Raw genomic sequence first — 18,888 nt, 5'->3', positions numbered from 1 at the left:
TCGATATCTCTGGAGGAAAAGCACCGTATGCCTGATCCAAACTCCATTGAAGTCAATGGGAGTCTTTCCATTGACTTCAGTAAGTTTTGGACCAGGCCCTATGGCTCTGATCCAGCAAAGCACTTAAGCCCGTGCCTAAACTTAAGTATGTGAGTAGTCCCCATTGGTTTCTAAGGGTATGTCTACACTACCTGCCAGATCGGCGGGCAGCGATTGATCCAGCGGGGATTGATTTATCGCGTCTAGTCTAGACGCGATAAATTGACCCCCGAGCCCTCTCCCGTCAACTCCTGTACTCCAGCGCCGCAAGAGGCGCGGGCGGAGTCGACGGGGGAGCAGCAGCAGTCGACTCACTGCAGTGAAGACACTGTGATAAGTCGATCTAAGTACGTCGACTTCAGCTACGTTATTCACGTAACTGAAGCTGCGTAACTTAGATCGATCCCCCCTGCTAGTGTAGACCAGGGCTAAGTTGGTCCTGATCTTAAAGTTACACAAGTACTGAGGTGCTTTGCTGGAGTGTGGCCTATGTGCAGTTTAGGAATCACCTACATGTAAACTATACCGGTATAGTTCAAGCTGTACAATCCCCACTAGTGTGGATGCAGTTACATCAATAGGCGTCTGTACTAGTACCGTGTACCCCCGTATAGGCAGAGGAATAAGCTAGGCAAATATAAGGTACCTTTATAATTGCATCCACGCAAGGGGTTGTACTGGTATAACTATTGCCATAAAGAATGACCTCCCTAACCAAAATAGTTATACCAGTACAAAACTTGTGTGTAGACCAGGCCTTATTATTATGATCATTGCAACGCTCTTCCCAAAGCCAGCATTAGCCAACCGCTCACATCAAGCACGATCTATTTATTAACAAAAGCTAAACACCATCCTTGTGTGGATGGCAACTTTCAGACTGGTTATTCAAACGATGAACAACCAGCCAGGGGCAACGTTCCGTTGGTCTGCAGGGAAATCAACTCTTCGTTTCTTCGTCTCATCCGCGGAATTTGTTTTCTCTCTCTTCGTTCCATGCCCACGTTTCTAGGCAGTTCCTCCCGAGTTTATTCCCCTTTGCAGCCCCTAGTCGTGCTTGGGAAAAGCATGTGCTGCACAGTTTGATTGTATTAATTTAAAAAAAACAACCAAAAAACCCAGTCAGCTGTTTTGTGGAAACCCCAGTAATTACCTGCTTGAGTTCACCCCCCAGACTGCAGTGTCCTAAGGGGGCACGGCTTTCCTATAAAATTTTGTGTAAGAAACACAGTCTCGGAGTCACACACTGTCTGTGCAGCGGGCTGGGCCGTCGCACTGTGGTCTTTAATAGACGCTGCAAGCAAAGTGCACACAGGACACGAAAGATTACAAGCAAGCAGAGCTAATGCTAAAGAGCGGATGGAACAGAAAATGCCATCATGCTTCGAGAAAAAGAGTACAGTGCTAACTGCTTGTCGTTAACACTTCCCTTGCATCAGGGATTCTCTCAACTCCGAGCTCGTGACCAGCCTGCCCTTCCGCATTGCTGATTGGGAAGGGGATCCTGGCTATTTGGGGTGTAGGTAGGCTCCCAGTATAGAAAAGGGGACCCTAGTACTGAACAGGCTGAGAACTACTGCACCCTCTCAGTTGTTTGTAAAATTTTCTCTGTTGCTTTAAAATCAGGTTTCTCTCCCTGCCGATGTCACCCTCTTTTACCTGTGTTCACCTTGTGTTTCTAAGGTGGGCTTGTAATTAACATGCTCCTGCTTTTGTTTACTTCCCCGTGGGTGCCCGCGCGTCACTGAAGATGTAACTGTATGGACAGGTGGAATGGGTAATCACTTTCCATCCCAAACAGTATGAATGTGGCTAGATTCATCTCTCATCCCCATTGTCTGCTGCTGCTGGGGAGCAAGTGGGGATTTCCCTTGGGCACCCCTTCACTCTCAGTGCATTCTAGGGCCTCTCAGACATGCAGTTAAATGGTAGGACTGATGCCGTGTTCTGCTGCTACATGATGGTACAGGACACATGCAATTCTGGCGATAACTCCAGTTGAGATGGGGAAGGGTCTGCTTTGCTGCTCACCTCCCCGAAGGAAGCAGGTGAAGGGCGCAGGTCAGCTGGCCATCCCTGAAGACATTTGTGGGATGGAAAGGTCAGGTGGAGAGGCCTGGCTGACTTTCGTTATTAAACAGCTTGGAAGAGACGCCTGAAGTCCTGATTCCGAGTCCGTGCGCCAACCCCATAGCCTACCCACAGTTCCCCTTTTACGTAATTCATGCGTATCTTTCAGGATCGGAGGAGAAAAAGTCCTCCTCCTCTCTGCATCTGCCTGGGGTTTCATCACCGCCATCACTCCGCTGCTCACCTATATCAGTTCTGCCCACCTGATTTTCATGACAATAGCTCGATTCCTCATGGGACTACTGCAAGGTGAGACAAAAAATTGTTTTGTGTGTTCGTTCCACCCATGCTTATACTGCAACTCCATATATGATGGATTCAAATGAAAGTCATAACTGCAAGGTGTCAATTGCAATGCTGGTTAGAGCAAGCTGTTTCTGAGCTGCCCCCACATCTGGAACTGCTGTTATAAAAATTGGGTGCAGAGTGGCTACCAAATGGAGACATTTGTCTCTGAGAAAGGTGCTGTCACTATAAAAAGCTTGAATCTCCGTGTCTGCCTCTGAAATGGTAAACGTGCTTCAAAGCACCTGCAATTTGAGGGGTTCTTTGGCCTTTCGCCTGAGCTATGATAATTTGGGATGATTTTCTCTTCCACTTGCTGAACTGCAGAAGCCTGGCGAGTGCTACCCAAAAGTTGGTTGGGTGACTTTTTCTTGTTAACCGATAAGAAACTCTGGGTTATTTTCACTGTTTCGTTTCTGGGCTTCTGCCTCCACTAACTGGGTGCCTGATACATCATTATAAATAATTGCATTTTTGTAAGCTACCAGAGCAACATAGCTTCTCAGTGAGGGCCTTTTCTCCTGCTTACTCCTTTTCCCCCCGTCTTTCTTTGTACCCCTCCTTTTCTATGTAAGAATTTATTATTTCGGGGCCACATGTCTACCAAGGACTAGATTAACACTAGGTAGCATCCATTCCAGTTTTAACCAGGTACAAATTAGCCCGTATTTTAATCACTGCAACAGCTGACCCATTCTAGAATTCAGCTCTTCCCTGCCCTCCACCCTGGGAGTTTTACATCCTCTCCACATCTGTCTCCATAGTGTCATGAATGCCAACCCCCCACTGAAACCAGCTGGTGCCATTACTGTGCAAAGTCTTGGGATGCTATCCCAGGTGACTCTGCCACTCAGCAGAGCACATGATGTTGTCATCACCAGAACCAGGATGAATCACTCACTTCGCCATAAGAAAAAGCTGGCAACTATTTAATAAGGATTAAAAGTTACTAAAGCTTTTTCAACCCTGGGGGAGAAAAAGGATCAGTTTTGGTGTGGCTCAGCTATTGCTGCGGTGGAGTGCTGGCCTTGTGGTTAAGGTTCACCGAGTCAGGTGAGCTGGGGTCAGTTCCCAGCTCTGCTCAGACTCCTTGTGTAATTTTTAGCAAGTCACTGAATTTGTCTGTGCCACAGTTCCCCAGCTGTAAAATGGGGATAACGGCCCTGCCCTATCGCACTGGAAGTTGTGAGGATAAATGCATTCACACTTAGGAGGAGCTCAAATATTACAGTAAAGGGGGGCAATGGCAGCAGATACAGAGAAGGCACAAATGAGCTTCCAAATGGCCATGTGGTATATCAAGGGGAGCAGTGGGCTGCCATAAGTCATACTGGTGTGTGACACCGTGAGGTCATTGCTTCGTTGACTCATTTTGGCATTTATCTATCGTTGGATTTGAGTCAAACACGCTCACACGCGAGTGCAAGTTTGACTGATGTGTACCCTGACTGGCAATGGCTGACTCTTTCATTTCCATTGTTGTTAGGAGTGTACTTCCCTGCCTTGGCCAGCCTCTTTTCTCAGAAGGTCCGTGAGAGTGAGCGAGCTTTCACGTGCAGCACAGTAGGGACTGGCTCTCAGTTTGGGTAAGTTCCCATTGGCTTTGGGTGGTGAGTGACAGCGTCTCAGAGGGATGCCTTAGGTCAGGAGATAAAGTGCCATTAAACTTCTATAGGCAAAAACACCAACCCACAAAGTACATCTGGAACACTGGATCCTGTAGGGTATCCGTTCCAGTTGAAGAAGGCTCAGACAGTTGCTATAGAATATACACACTCATTACTGAAGTCTTTGAGCCTCTCAGAGTTGGTAAGACAACTCCCACCTTTTCATGCTCTCTGTATGTGTATATATATCTCCTCAATATATGTTCCATTCTTTGCATCTGAAGAAGTGGGCTGTAGCCCACGAAAGCTTATGCTCAAATAAATTTGTTAGTCTCTAAGGTGCCACAAGTACTCCTGTTCTTTTTGCAGATGCAGACTAACACGGCTGCTACTTTGACACCTCTCTCAAGTGTGTTGAGGATTAAAGGGATTTTATCTTGTCTTTTGAGTAAGCGGCTTGAAGGAGTTGCTATTACATTTGGTTTCCAACAGGAGGTGGCATGGTCCAGCAGGAAGAGCAAGACAGACCATCTAGGGTCCTGAATTCTGTTTCTGACCCTTCCACTGACTTGCTGTGTGACCCTGGGCACGTCACTTAACCTCCCTGTGCCTCAGTTTCTCTCTCCGTTAAATGGGGATTAATAATACTTTCCCACCTTTGTAAAGTTCTTGGAGAACCTCCGATAGAAACGGCTATAGAGCGGCAAAGCAGCAGTAGTATTTTATGCACCATATCTATTCCTGTGACTTTCTTTTGCGGATAGATGTATTCCAGGATATAAATGGTGATCTTGCTGGAAGGACTAAGGGTATGTCTACACAGCAATTAAACAGGAGGGATAGCTCAGTGGTTTGAGCATTGACCTACTAAACCCAGGGTTATGAGTTCAATCCTTGAGGGGACCACTTAGGGATCTGGGGCAAAAATCAATACTTGGTCCTGCTAGTGAAGGCAGGGGGCTGGACTCGATGACCTTTCAAGGTCCCTTCCAGTTCTAGGAGATAGGATATCTCCATTAATTTAAACCCACGGCTGGCCCCAGTCAGCTGACTTGGGCTTATGGAGCTCAGACTGCGGGGCTATAAAATTGCATTGTAGACATCCAGGCTTGGGCTGGAGCTTGAGCCAAAATGTCTACACTGCAGTTTTACAGACCCAGAGCCCGAGCCCCACAAGCCCGAGTCAGCTGACACAAGCCAGTCACAGCTGCTTAATTGCTGTGTAGACATACCTAAGTGGGCTAAGGGTTCTTTCCTTGTCTCAGTGCCTACAATCAGAGTGTACCTCAGAATGCTCTGTGGCATCCTTTCATTGCCAGGTATTTCAGACATCAGTAGGAAACAAAGGCCTAGATTTGCGACTGGTGTAAACTGACCATGTTCCAAAAACTTCAGTAGAACTACGCTGACTTACACCAGCTGAGGATTTGACCCAAAGTGTCAAATTAAGAAATAGAGCAGGTTCTTCTCCAGTGCCGTAGCAATAGAATGGTCTATAGTACAGTGGAGTGGTTTTTAATAACCAAGCAACCTCTCCTCTCAGCATTATTGAGGTAGGGAATGATTAGCCAATGCAACTGTTTGATAAGATGAACAGCTCTTGAGGGCTGGATAAATAACATCCAATAAACCATAGTGTTGACTCCTTACCGCTGATGCATGGATTGTGAGTTTGCCTAAAGAACACTCCGATCAGTCTCATAATCTCTCTGGCTTTTCTTTCCAGGACGCTGGTGATTGGTGGGGCAGGGTCCCTCCTTCTGGACTGGTATGGCTGGGAAAGTGTCTTCTATTTCTCTGGATTACTCACTTTGCTCTGGGTTTACTGCATGTGCAAATACCTCCTGAATGACAAAGGTAACCCCCCACCCTATTCATTCCTACTGGCAATAGCTGTTCACGAGGCTGTGCAGTGGAGATGACAGGAAAGTGATGGATGGCAATTGTTAACCCTGGGGCAAATGACAGGTGGCACTACCACCTCCTCCTCTGGCTGGATTCTGAGTGGCACCCGACCTGCTAGGCCACCTCTGAGCAAACCTACTGGATCAGCCCCACATGTGACTTAGGTGTCCAAAAGCCTGGCTCTTCCTGGTTTGTGAATCTCTTTGGGGTTTAGGCAGAAACGTAGGTGCGTAGAGAACTTTTACTGCAAAAACTTGGGTGCTGCGTGAGCTTAGGCGCTTACAGGGTTTGGCAGGAGATTCATGGATGGCAGTGGAGCCAGAACTGGGACTTAGGTCCTTAAGCCTCAGACTTGGGCACCTAAGTCTGGGCTTTAGGCACCTAAGTACCTTCATGGATTGCAGCCTAGCTGTTGTTAATTTTTTTATAGGCTTTACAGAAAATGAGAGTTTTAAGGAGGATCTTGAAGGAGCATAATTAGGTGGGTTTTGGATGTTTTCGGGGAGCCAGAAGCACCAGAAGCTCCCTAGAAGTGGGGGGAGGGAGGCACCGGCACCTGAGCCGTGATCCTATCCCTGCTTCACCTCTTCCCCTGAGTCCCTGCCTTCACTCCGCCCCGTCCCTTGAAGCCCCGCCCTCGCTCTGCTTCTTCCCCCAAGGCTCCACCCCCACTTGCTCCTCTCCGCCCCCTCCTCCCCGTCGCTTGCCCTTAAGGCAGGTAAAAATGGCCCCCTGGCCCTGCCGTTCCAGCACCCCTGTGTGGAGCGTCTCCTAAGTATAAGGGGCAGCATGGGAGAAGCACAAAGGTGCTTGTTTGAAAAAGTATCAACTGAGCAATGGAGGCAGGCGGAAGTCGACACTGAAGGAGAGATGATAGGTAGGGTGGGGGATAGGCCATTAAGGGGCTTGAAAGTGAAGACAAGTAGCCCATGTTTGATGCAATAGAGAAGGGGAACCAGTGGAGGGATGCAAAGAGAAGGGCGACGTGGGCAAAGTGATGGGCTAGGAAAATGATCTTTGCAACAGCCTTCTGAGTGGATGTGAGCAGGGTAAGGTTGCATTTGTCAAGGCCAGTGGCAGTAATTGAGACCGCACCAGGGTCCTTTCAGGACGGAGGTTCAGCATTAACTCTTGATTTGCTGTGTCTGGAGGCGTGCGTGTGTGTGTGTGTGCATAGGGTGGGGGTTTGGAGGAAGTTCAGTTAGAACACCACCGCTACTTAAAGCAGTTTTTATGGTTTAATGCATAGATGTTCCAGGGTTATCCTTCTGAATGCACATTTTAAGCAGTTCTTAAACCATGTGGTTAAGCCCTAGGATAAAACAGATCCAGCGTGTCTGTGTAGACTATTGGAAAACATAGCTTTGATTTGATATATTTCTTCCCTGCAGAACTCATCATTCGCTTAGAACAGTTAGCAAAGGGCCTCTCGTTATCCAAACAGACCAAAGTTCCCTGGAAGCAGTTATTTAAAAAGGCCCCTATCTGGTGAGTAAATGTCACGGCCATGCGTGTTGTGCATGTCAGCACCTCTCTCATGCAGAATCTGGTTTTCTTGTTGCTCCACCATCCTTCCATTCTGAAGCCTTTGTGTCTTGCTCCTGGAGTTAACTACCACCATGCATTTCCTAACTAGGCCAGCCGGGGGCAGAATGGTGGGTCTTTCCAAGGTTGCTTTTTTTATTTGATAGCTATTTATTTATTTAGGAAGTTTTAACAGGTTTACAAATCATTGCCACATAAATATCCGAATCAAAACAATAATCATTACACCAATGAGCTTATCACTAGGCAGTAAATTAATCATCATCATTTTGCAGCGTATTACCTTATTACAGGTGAGTCTCTTTACACCATCCCATCTTCTGTGAATTATATTTGTCTGTGGTTCTGTTTTACAAGCAGTGCTTCAAACAGTTCAGGACATAATGCCACATTCTGTATTTAGAGAGACAAGGTTGGGGCAGGAATATATTTTATTAGACCAACTTCTGTTGGTGAGAGAGACAAGCTTTCGAATGACACAGAGTTCTTCTTCAGGTTTTTCCAAGACCTGTGACTCGAAAGCTTATCACTGTCACCAACAGAACTTGGTCCAATAAAAGATATTACTTCCCCAACCTGCATTTATTGCTCAGAGGACACTGAGTGCTGTAATCTTTGCTCTCGTTGCAGAGAGAGACAACCAAAAAATGCCCTTTTAATTGTCACTTTGACTTAATAAACTGTCTCAGGAGACATTACATCCTCCTAGTTTAGGGTTCTGGATTTAACACTGTCCAGTCCAGAGCAGGGGAATGTTTTCGTATTGCTCAACACATCTGCCTTGTGGCCATTTAAGGAAAGACAGTGACAGGATCTGAGGGAAAATGGCCCTGGCTTTAAAGACAGTAAGGTGATAGGTGGGGAAATGGGCAGTATTCTGGAAAGGGTGCCGAGGATGCACTGGTAAGAAAGAAGCTATGTTAATAATGTGGGCGTAACATGAAGCTAGTAATTCTCCCTGGTACGCTTGCATTGCAGTGTCCTGTCAGATATGGTTCTGTTCAAAACCGCCTGTGTTACTGTTTCAATGTCCACACCACCCCAGCTAGTATACTAGATTAAATCAGTTGCTTATTATCGCTAATATCTGGGCTTGAATGGACATGTTTGCCCGACAGACATTTAGCAGGACCTAAACAAAATCTCAAGGAAGGGTACAAGTCCTGCTGTAAGTAAGAATCTGATGGGATCTTTCATACTGTGATGCACTCCATGAGTATGACGGTTATCATCACTGATTGTATCATAAGTTATCAAGATATCAAGGCCCCATTCAGAGCTGCCGATGGTGAAAGCATCATGGGAATACGCTGGTGCATTGCTCTCTCTTCTTGCTCTGGCAGGCAGGTGGGGTTAGGTATCTCCAATAAATCGCAGGAAGCGGTTTCAGTGCTATAGAGGGTTTATTTATATGCCTGACACCACTGCCTTGAAGTAGTGGGTAGCTAGAATCCCTTTTTGTTATCCAATGTGATCTGTCATCTTGTTTGATTCTTTTTCCCATTGTATATTTACAGGGCTGTCATAGTAGCTCAGCTTTCTACGGGCAGCACATTTTTCACCCTCCTCTCCTGGTTGCCAACTTTCTTTAAGGACACTTTTCCCGAGTCTAAGGTAGGCTGACACCACAGCAAAGCGGAGGCTCTGAAAGCTCAGTACCAACAAACAGCTGTAGTATTTTCCGTGTGTTTACATAGCTCCCGTTAAGATTGGGAAGCTTTGCATTGCCTTCAACGGGCTCTGGATCAGGCCTGAAGAGAACGGCCCTTTCGGTATCTGAGCCACTAACACTAGGAGGTTGATTTTAGTTCCCTTCGCCCCCACATTTGATTTTGATTGGTCTAGTCCTTCCGCATTGTTCTGACAGGTTCACTCACATTGTGTCGCGTGCCCCGTCTTGCCGCAAGGTCCCCTCTGAGAATATGTCAGGGAGCAACACTCTCGGTTGCTCCATAATGTCAAGCTCTCGAGAAGAAGCCGCTCCTGCACTGTCCAAGGCCTCCTTTGTAGCCCATGAGATCTAATGCAACTCCCCCAAAACACACAGCTGGTAACTGGGCCACAGATTTTGGATGAGTCAGGAAGACGGTGTCAGTATAGGAGAAAAGCTTTTTCTTGGGATCAAGCATTGCTGAGAGGGAGAGAAGAGGGAAGGAGGAGGAATGATTTCTGCCCCATATGGATGTGCTGTATACATGGTGGTGGCCTGTTGCCTTTACCCCTGATTCTTACGTGAAGGTGTTGGCAAGCAGGGAGTATATGCTTGATATATGCAGGAGTCCAGCTATTTAATAATAGGGGAATAGAAACTTGTACCTCCCACACGTCCCTTCTAAAACAAAGCTACAAATATAGGCCCTGATCCATGCCATCAAATCCCCCCCCACCCCCTTGCACCTGCACATTGACATCGCGGGATCTGATTGCAGGATCTGGCCATATTGTTTAACTATCCAAATGGACCAGCAGTGCCAAGGAATAGCATTGCCTGCTCTGATCCTTTCCAGTAGTGTCATCATGCTGCTCTTCCCCCCCATCAGCAGCTCCCCGTCATGAATCCCTTTCTCACAGAGTTCTGTGTGGTCTCTAGGCTGCCCCGTTGTGTGGATGAGGCTGGCACAGAGCTCATCGCTGCAAGCAATTTCAGACAACCACCACAGGGCTTTGTTACTGTATTGGCATAACTGAGCTTAGAGGCGTGATATTGTTAGTTGTTACAAGGCTACAAATTTTAATTACTAATTAATATACATTTTTTATTTGCAAAGCTCTGAAGAAAGGCCTCTCTCCACAAATAAATTGCCCATTTTTCTGAAACTTGGTTAAAATTCTTCCAGGCTGAGACCTTGTATTTTTACAATTCATTCTGCCCACAGAAATCCCGAGATTGTCTTTTCTATGGTGGCTCTGTCGTGTGTTTCTGGAATTTCCCAGAGCCCCTTACATTTATTACATTAACGAGGGGCTTTATGACATACTCGATATTTATATTAAAATCATGTATTAAACCAGCAAACATATTGTTATAACAAGATTTGCAGCACCTCTTGTAATACGCTTGGGTAGCAGTGATTTGGTAATTTAGCCATCTGTTACATATTTAATTCCTGTGCCCTTATGTAAGATGCTCTATATAATATTCCTGCATCTGGCCATTGCTTCATAAATATTAATAAAACATGGATTCATTCGATGTAAATTGAAAGGGTTGACAGTCCTTAATGTGGTAAAACTATGTCACCTACTGGCCAAACATACATGCTGCAGGTGAGTTGTTTTTCTCCCTCTGCTAATGTCCAATTCAATGAAGAGAATCCTGCACCTTTGGCCCAGGCCGTGAAGTGTGCTATGATTTGAAAAGGGACCCTATAAAATAACAATGTGGCATTGTTATATGCCCTTATGTTTTTCTTGAATATTTTGGGCCACAAGCTTAGAGGTGCTGAGCGAGAACAGCTCCAGCTGGCATCATTGGGAGCTGCAAGTGTTCCGCTCTTCTGAAAATCAGGCTCTCGTTTTGCAAACTGCCAATGCAATTTAGGAGCCGAAGTTCCTTTTTCAAACGTGACTAAGGGCTAGATTTTCAAAGGTATTTAGGTTCCTAACAATGCAGATATGTGCCTAGTGAGGTTGACATCATCATCTGAACAGGTTAGGTTCCTAACACCCATTGAAGTCAGTTAGAGGCTTAACCTCTTTTGGTGCTTTTGAAAATCCCACTGGACACCTAAATACCTCTGAAAATCTGACTCTGTCTCACTGAAAGCCAGTGGGATCTAAACTCCTACATTACTTAGGTGCTTTTGAAAATGTTTCCATTAGTCGTCTTCAGTTACATCCATAACACATTTTCTCAGTTGAAAAGACAAAGCAAGATTTTCCTCTTTACCAGTCTTGAAAGTTCAACCCTGACATCAGAAAACCCAGCTGTGTTCCCTCAGCTGCATAGAAATGCTAGCTAATAATATAGCGGCTGGAGTCTGAATTTAGTCTGCAGTTTTGCTGGTGACCCATTAGGCTGGATAGAATACACAGTTTGCATATTGGCTCTGTGCTGCAGAATCTTGTTTGCCAGTAAACTCTGCCACTTTTAATCCTTCCTTATTGCTGTAGAGAGAAATTTCTGCCGCTCTGTCATGGGTGTAAAGCCAGTCAGACTTTATGGTCTTTAACAATTCACTTATTTATATAGCACCATGTGTGCACGTACATTACAGACCTCAGGCCCCATCCTGGAATGCACCAGAATGCTGTAGAGCATTGGGCAGAGTGTTATGAGAAACTGGCTTAAAGCTCCTATGTTAGGTGAGCAAAAGCACCAGGAAAGGGTAAACCCTAATGTCCCATGGAAACCCCCGCAGTATAAAATCCATTAGCTGCAAACAAACCCTGCTCCACTAGCAGGATGTGAACGTTGCTTCTCTTCACTTTTCCTGTGAGGATTGTTCTCCTTTCAGGGCTGGGTGTTTAACGTCGTGCCATGGCTGGTTGCAATCCCAACAAGTTTGTTTAGTGGATTTCTGTCTGATCACCTGATCAATCAGGGTAAGAGATCCTTGGGTTGTTCATCCGCTCTGTCTTTTCAGAATGCAAAGAAAAGACTGGATGGGAGGAGACGGGTTTGGTGGGAGAAAGGGGAAGCTGAGCTTCTGGCCTGGAACTTGGATAAATACTGGCCTCTACATATTCGTAACGCCCTTTGGGTTTGTCTACACTGGCACTTCATCGGCAACACTTTTGTCATTTTGTCAACCAAAGTTTTACCAACAAAAAGCGCCGGTGTGAACAGGAGCGCTCTCCTGCCGACAAAGCCACTGCCGCTCGTGGGGGGTGGAAGCTTTTTGTCGGCAGGAGAGCTCTCTCCTGTCAACAAACAGCAGCTAAAAGCCTCATAGTCTAGCCATACCCTTTGTCTTGTATGGGAGTTGTAAGCACCTGTCTAAGAACAGAATCTGACCCTGTGTGTTAAGTTTACCTTATACTCACTCTCCTGACATGAGCCCAAACGATGGGTGTTGAACTCTTCTAGACTGAAACATTAGTCCCAGCTTCATTGAGAGGAGTCTAGTTTAAATACCTCCAATTGTCTTCCTTTTCCCTTTCAGGCTATAAAACGATCACCGTTCGTAAGTTCATGCAGGTAAGAAAACGAAAGCCTGTGAGTGAAACATCAGTTATCTGTTAGCGCTGATTTTGCACGTTAGTCTAACAGTGAAAATCAGATTCAAGTTCTTGGGAAACTGGACTCATGATTTTGGTTACAAAAAAAAAAAGAGCTTTTATAGATAGGCAGATAGCTAGTAACCAGCATCCATGGGAAGGATACAGAGAAAGGCCATGACCTTTTCACTGGGCTTTGACAAACCATTACATTTTAACAGTTTGCCTGGGAGTGGCGATTTTGTGAGCGATATGGAGGGTTTTTGTCAGCCCCACAGAGCAAGCGTGTTCTTTCACACCGAATGACTCTCCAGATTTTAGATGAAGGGAAACAGCAAAAGAATGAACAAGAATAAAATCCCCATGCGAGAGCAGCGCATCTCTTCTGTAGAACAGCGGCTCCCAAACATTTTACTATGGTGGCCCCCCAACTGCGTTTGGTCTCTTATGGGGAGCCCCTGTTATATAAAGATGTACAGAAACGACTATTTCTAAAATCCTGTGAGTGTACAACAGCAATTCTGAGTTTGTTCTCAGCCTTCTGCTCCCCAGTCCCCTTCTCAGCCCCTGCTCTCCCCTCACTAGTGTGGCCAAAACCCCTGCTCAGCTCCCCCCAGCCCCTTGCTCTCACGCTCCTAGCTCTGCCCCCTGCTGCATCTAGTCATCCCTTCTCTCCCTACGACCAGGCCGCAGTCGCTATCAGCCAGCTCACTGGCTCCGGCTGCTTCCTCCGCACTGCTGCTGCCTGCTTCCCCGGCCAGGCAGAAAAGAGCATGGGGGAAGCGGGGAAGTGGCATGGGGGAGGGCAGTTACTGGCAACCCATCTAGACCCTTCCCACGACCCACTAGTGCACGGGTAGTCAATAGGCGGACCGTGGGCCAAATCCGGACCACTTTTGAACGGACCCCGATATCTTTTCATTTACTTATTATTGTTGGTTTTTTTTATTATTATTTTCTCTGGACACTGGACCTTGACTATACCATTGACCAAGAAATTTGGACCGTGACAAAAAGTAATTGACTACTCCTGCACTAGTGGGTCAGGACCTACATTCCCTCTAAGCTGCGCGGCTGCCTATTAAACCCCACACAGGGGCTCAGGGCTGCGGTGGGGAGAGGCAGCCCTCCTCGCAGGACCCAGCACGTACCTGCCCCAGAGCTGCCGTGGCCGGGGAGAGGTGCCTCTTCCCCGGCCCCGAGCTGCTGTGGTGAGAGAGAGCTGGGTAAGCCTGCAGCCCAAACCCCTCATCCCTGGCCTCACCCCAAAGCAGTGGCGTATTATCGCATAGGCTGACAAGGTCTAGGCCTAGGGTGGCAAATTTGCAGGGGTGGCAAATTTGAGTACCCACGGAGAAGCTCCACTCCCGCAGAGCCCACACATTCCCTGCACTCCAACCCTCTGCTGCAGCCCTGAGCCTCACTCTCACACTCTGAACCCCTTGGCCCCACCCCCACCGCATTCATTTTGTTATCTACCCCAATACGAAGGTGATGTATCACACATCACCTCCATATTGGTGCACATACCAAAATTCATTCCGCACATGGATGTAAGAAATTAGAGGGAACACTGGTCAGGACCCATCATTTGGGAAATGCTGCTCTATAACATGCTCCATTGCCTCCGCCTCACAAAAGGGCACTTGTCTGTGCCCATAGGCCGTCGCCTTAGGAAATGAAGGTGCCATGCAGAGGAAAGCAAGTCGTAAGAACCACCCAGCTCTGTATACAGAACCATCATGAGCCCTTCGTATTTCAAAAAGGGACAGCCCGTCTGCAATAGGAGCTACTTTTGTTCACTGCAACTCGCTGTGAATCTGTTGCGGATGTCATTAATTTTCTTTTTCCTTCAGGTCATCGGATCAGGCGTATCAAGCATTTTTGCCTTGTGCATGGGTCAGACATCCAGTTTTTGCAAAGCTATAGTATTTGCATCTGTCTCAATTGGACTTCAGACCTTTAACCACAGGTAATCATCATCATCATCATAGGAGTAACGCATAGCTCTGATAGAGTACTTTTCAGGAGGGAGATGTCATTATCCCCACTGGGGAAACTGAGGCACAAAGCGATTAAGGGACTTGCCCAACATCACCCATCTGGCCAATGGGAGAGCCAAGAATAGAACCCAGGTCTTCGGAGACTTAGCCTAGTGCCCCGTTCATAGGCCATGCTGCCTTTATAGAGGCAGTTTATGTCAAACACCTAGCAGACAAATTGAACCAATGTTTTATTTGTTACATGTGAAGAGTTCTAATCTAAGATCGAAGGCGTGAGGATTTATCCAGGCTTTATTGAGCAATGACTGTACATAAAGATGAAGGGTCCAGAACATGAGCACTGTAAGTGTCAGTAACTCAAGACCGCCAGCTAAATCCTTGTAAAAACCCACTGTTGGGAAATATGAAATATATGACACGATTCAAATTCAAGGATTTCTCTCACCACCTTCCCACTATCTCAGCTTAGTCTTGAAACAGCCCAGCACAGGGCCAGACTGGGGTAATGGATGAATACGCTGCTTAGCAGATGGGGCAGCCAGGTTGCTGCAGATCATGTCTGAGATGCATTATGAGGTTTGCACGAGGAGAGCTGCCACAGCACCTTCCATGCCAGCCTCTAGCGAAGTCATTGGCAAATTCACCCCAGGATTTTTAAACTGTTATTTACTTCGGTCTCATTGTCCACTTAGAACTGGGGATTTCTTCCCAATTTTAGCACAACTGTTTGTTTGGTTTTCTTTCTGCCTCTAAATTTGAGTGATCATAGAAGCAAAGAAAGGCAGAAGAACCACTTACGGCTAGAAGTTAAAGCCAGACAAATTCAAATGAGAAATAAGGCACTTTTTTTTTTAACAGTGAGGGCTGTTAACCATTGGAACTAACTACCAAGGGGAGTGGTAGATTCCCCATCTCTTGATGGCTTCAGTTCAAGATGGGATGCCTCTCTGGAAGGCATGCTTTAGTCAAACACAAGTTACTGGACTCCATACAGGAGTAACTGGGTGATATTCTACGGCCTGTGACATGCAGGAGGATGATGTAATGCAGGGGTTCTTAACCTTTTTCTTTCTAACCCCCCCCTCTCCCCCAACATGATATAAAAACTCCAGGGCCCAGCAGCAGGGGAAGGGAAGGGGACGCTCTGGGCTTCAACTGCTGGGCTGGGGTGCGGGGGAGGAGTTTGGGGCTTATGCCCTGCGGAGTGGCAGAGCTCCTGGCTTCAGCTGTGGTGAGGGGAGCCATGGGGCTTTAGCCTCATGGGGAGGGGGGTCACCAAGGCTCAAGGCTTCAGGGCTCAGGGCTTCAGCCCCATGGGGGGCTGGGGGAGATGCTGGGGCTTGGGGCTTCAGCCCAGAAGGAGGATAGATTAGATGATCTAATGGTTCCTTCTTGCCTTAAAAGCTATTAATCGAAGCATCAGATTTTGGTCACTGCAGGATGTTGGGCTTCATAGACCAGTGGGTCAGAACTGGTATAGCAACACCAAGTCCTAGTCTAGCAGGGGAAAGTGTTTTAGGTCTACACTACCGGGGTGGGGGTGGGGGTTGACCTAAGATATGCAACTTCAGCTACGTGAATAGCGTAGCTGAAGTTGCGTATTTTAGGTCGACTTACCTGGCTGTGAGGACGGCAGCGAGTCGACCGTGGCTGCACCGCCGTTGACTCCACTTCCGCCTCTTGCCGTGGTAGATTTCTGGAGTCAACGGCAGAGCGATCAGGGATCGATTTTATTGCATCTTCACTAGACACGATAAGTCGATCCCCAATAGATCCATTGCTACCCGCCGATCCGATCCTTAGTCTTGCCACAGTGAAGCTGGCACGTTCTAGCAGGCTAATGATGGACACACCAAAGAGAATTCAAATTTCATTCTGGCCCCACCTAACACTTTATAAATGCAACTGCGGCCGTCTAAGCACCACTGTATCTATTGTACTTTTCCGCTAATACTGAAGCTCTTTGCTTCTTATTTTGAAGTCTTTCCATTCAGTTATTTTCCCATCTTGGTTCAATTTCAACCATATTTTGGTTCTCAGTTCCCTCCTTCTCCCCACGGGGTTGGTTCAGATTGGTTCCCTTCATTGAACAACAGCATGCTTTATCTCATGTAAATTCTGAAAAGCAGACAAAACCTGTTTACAAATAAAAACCCTTTAATTTCTCTTCTCTCTGTGAATAGTGGCATTTCAGTCAACGTACAGGATCTGGCTCCCTCGTGTGCTGGCTTGTTGTTTGGTAAGGGGGCATTTTTAACAATTTTTATTTGCACAGAAAATATACCCGTGTCTGGGGAATAATTCCCAGGGAACTACATGTAAACACAAGTCTGAAGGCAGAGCTGCTGCCAGCAGCAGCGCAGAAGTAAGGCTGGCATGGCGTGGTATTTCCACCCCTTCTTCTGCGCTGCTGCTGGCGGGGCGCTGCCTTCAGAGCTGGGCTCCCGGCCAGCAGCTGCCGCTCTCCGGCTGCCCAGCTCTGAAGGCAGCACCGCCGCCAGCAGCAGCGCAGAAATAAGAGTAGCACTACCACAACCTCCCCTACAATAACATTGTGACCCCCCTGCAACTCCCTTTTGGGTCAGGACCCCCAATTTGAGAAACGCGGGTCTCCCCCATGAAATCTATATAATATAGGGTACAAGCACACAAAAGACCAGTTTTCTCGGTCTGTGACGCGTTTGTCATGGCCGTGAATTTGGTAGGGCCCTACTTATGAAACGGAGTGGCTTTATGGGTGTATAGGGAGTGTACAAGGAGTCCTCGCTCCTACACAGCAGCCAGACTCGCGTGCAGTCTCTGCATCCCCCTGGGAGAGCAAGACCTCCTGAAGGGGGATGGGGAGGAGGTGGACCCTGCCCTCCACACACTGGACAACTGAGCTACTTAGGTGCACCTTAGGGAAAGTATACGCTGGACTGCCTGAAAGGGTAGCAGTGGATAAGCTCTTTCTGTGAGCTCTGGGAGGAAGTCTACTTCCCAGAACTCTCCCTCGTTCTACCCCGTGCAGCTCTACCCTGACACCCACACAGTGGGGCTGTGTCTAACCAGCACGAGCGAACCCAAAGCGAGTGAAAAGTCTTGGGAGTAGCACTGGACACATTCAGAGCTAGATTGTCAACCCTCAGCCTCTCCCAGGGCTTATTCATGTGCTTTCACCTGCCCTCGGCAGGTGCAAATCATTGCACGTGCATGCCCTTTAATGAGTCTAAGGCTTGTGCACACACAGGAGTCAGGCTATCGAAAGGGCGCATGTGAGTGTTGAAATTTCCGGATTCCTAGCAAGTATCTTACGGTTAGAAGCATCGTGTGCAAATTGGTGTGATGCAGTGGTTTCCTTCTTCTCTTTACAGGCATTGGAAATACAGGTGGAGCCCTATTAGGTAAGGGATTTTCCTGGAATTGTCCCTCATTTGGGGGATCCTCCGGCTGAGCTGACATTACAGGGCGAGGCCCTGGCCAAGTTCTATTTGATTCATTTCTGCTCTCTCTCTCTGTACACAGGTGTCGTTTGTGTGTATTTAGCCGGTCATCTGATTGAAACCACTGGTTCTTGGGTTTCTGTTTTCAACCTTGTGGCTACAGTTAATGCCCTGGGGCTCTGTACATTCCTGATCTTTGGAGAGGCCCGAAGGATGGACACAGACTCTGCATACATAGATCTATAGTCGCTGTAAAGATGAGTTCAGCAAATGAAATCTGTTGAAGGGTTTAGGACTGTAATTTCTATTGCTAGCTGTTGTGCAAATGGTTGTTTGCAGAAGAGAATATTATTATTTTGTAGAATTTAAATAGAAAAAAAAATCTATTGAGAGAATATTACGGGCCTGAACTAAACCCAGAGAAGGGAGGAAATCCAGAGTTAAAACTTTGCTCAGGGGATGGCTGATGAGTTATAGAGCCTTTCAGCTCTAGGTCACCAGTTTGAATTTGTAGCAGAGGGGTAGCCGTGTTAGTCTAGATCTGTAAAAGCGGCAAAGAGTCCTGTGGCACCTTATAGACTAACAGACGTATTGGAGCATAAGCTTTCGTGGGTGAATACCCACTTCGTCGGATGAAGTGGGTATTCACCCATGAAAGCTCATGCTCCAATACGTCTGTCAGTCTATAAGGTGCCACAGGGCTCTTTGCCGCAGTTTGAATTTGAATTCACTAGTGCCTGAACGAAGCAGCTCATGGCCTATGTGAAATCAGTTGGTACCTCCAGTCAAGTT

The 18,888-nt window shown here is 47.0% G+C and overlaps 1 protein-coding gene across 2 annotated transcripts in view; it reads left to right on the top strand.

Moving 5' to 3' along the window:
- SLC17A9 (solute carrier family 17 member 9) overlaps positions 1-18,679 on the top strand; it is a 31,822-nt gene extending 13,143 nt beyond the window's left edge. The window contains exons 3-13 of one of the 2 annotated variants that reach the window (XM_054046116.1): positions 2,279-2,418; positions 3,941-4,040; positions 5,788-5,918; positions 7,358-7,454; positions 9,029-9,125; positions 11,969-12,056; positions 12,617-12,651; positions 14,528-14,643; positions 16,858-16,913; positions 18,028-18,057; positions 18,179-18,679. In XM_054046116.1, coding sequence (XP_053902091.1) covers positions 2,279-2,418; positions 3,941-4,040; positions 5,788-5,918; positions 7,358-7,454; positions 9,029-9,125; positions 11,969-12,056; positions 12,617-12,651; positions 14,528-14,643; positions 16,858-16,913; positions 18,028-18,057; positions 18,179-18,342 — 1,054 coding nt within the window. In that variant the 3' untranslated portion in view covers positions 18,343-18,679. Of the gene's footprint in view, positions 1-2,278; positions 2,419-3,940; positions 4,041-5,787; positions 5,919-7,357; positions 7,455-9,028; positions 9,126-11,968; positions 12,057-12,616; positions 12,652-14,527; positions 14,644-14,923; positions 14,975-16,857; positions 16,914-18,027; positions 18,058-18,178 lie in introns of those variants that run through there. The other variant, XM_054046117.1, reaches the window with a different exon arrangement.
- Positions 18,680-18,888: the final 209 nt, after the last annotated feature.

Source organism: Malaclemys terrapin, chromosome 12, assembly GCF_027887155.1.
Source record: "Malaclemys terrapin pileata isolate rMalTer1 chromosome 12, rMalTer1.hap1, whole genome shotgun sequence".
Classification (NCBI taxonomy): Eukaryota; Metazoa; Chordata; order Testudines; family Emydidae; genus Malaclemys; species Malaclemys terrapin.
This window is presented reverse-complemented; position numbering and strand designations above follow the sequence as displayed.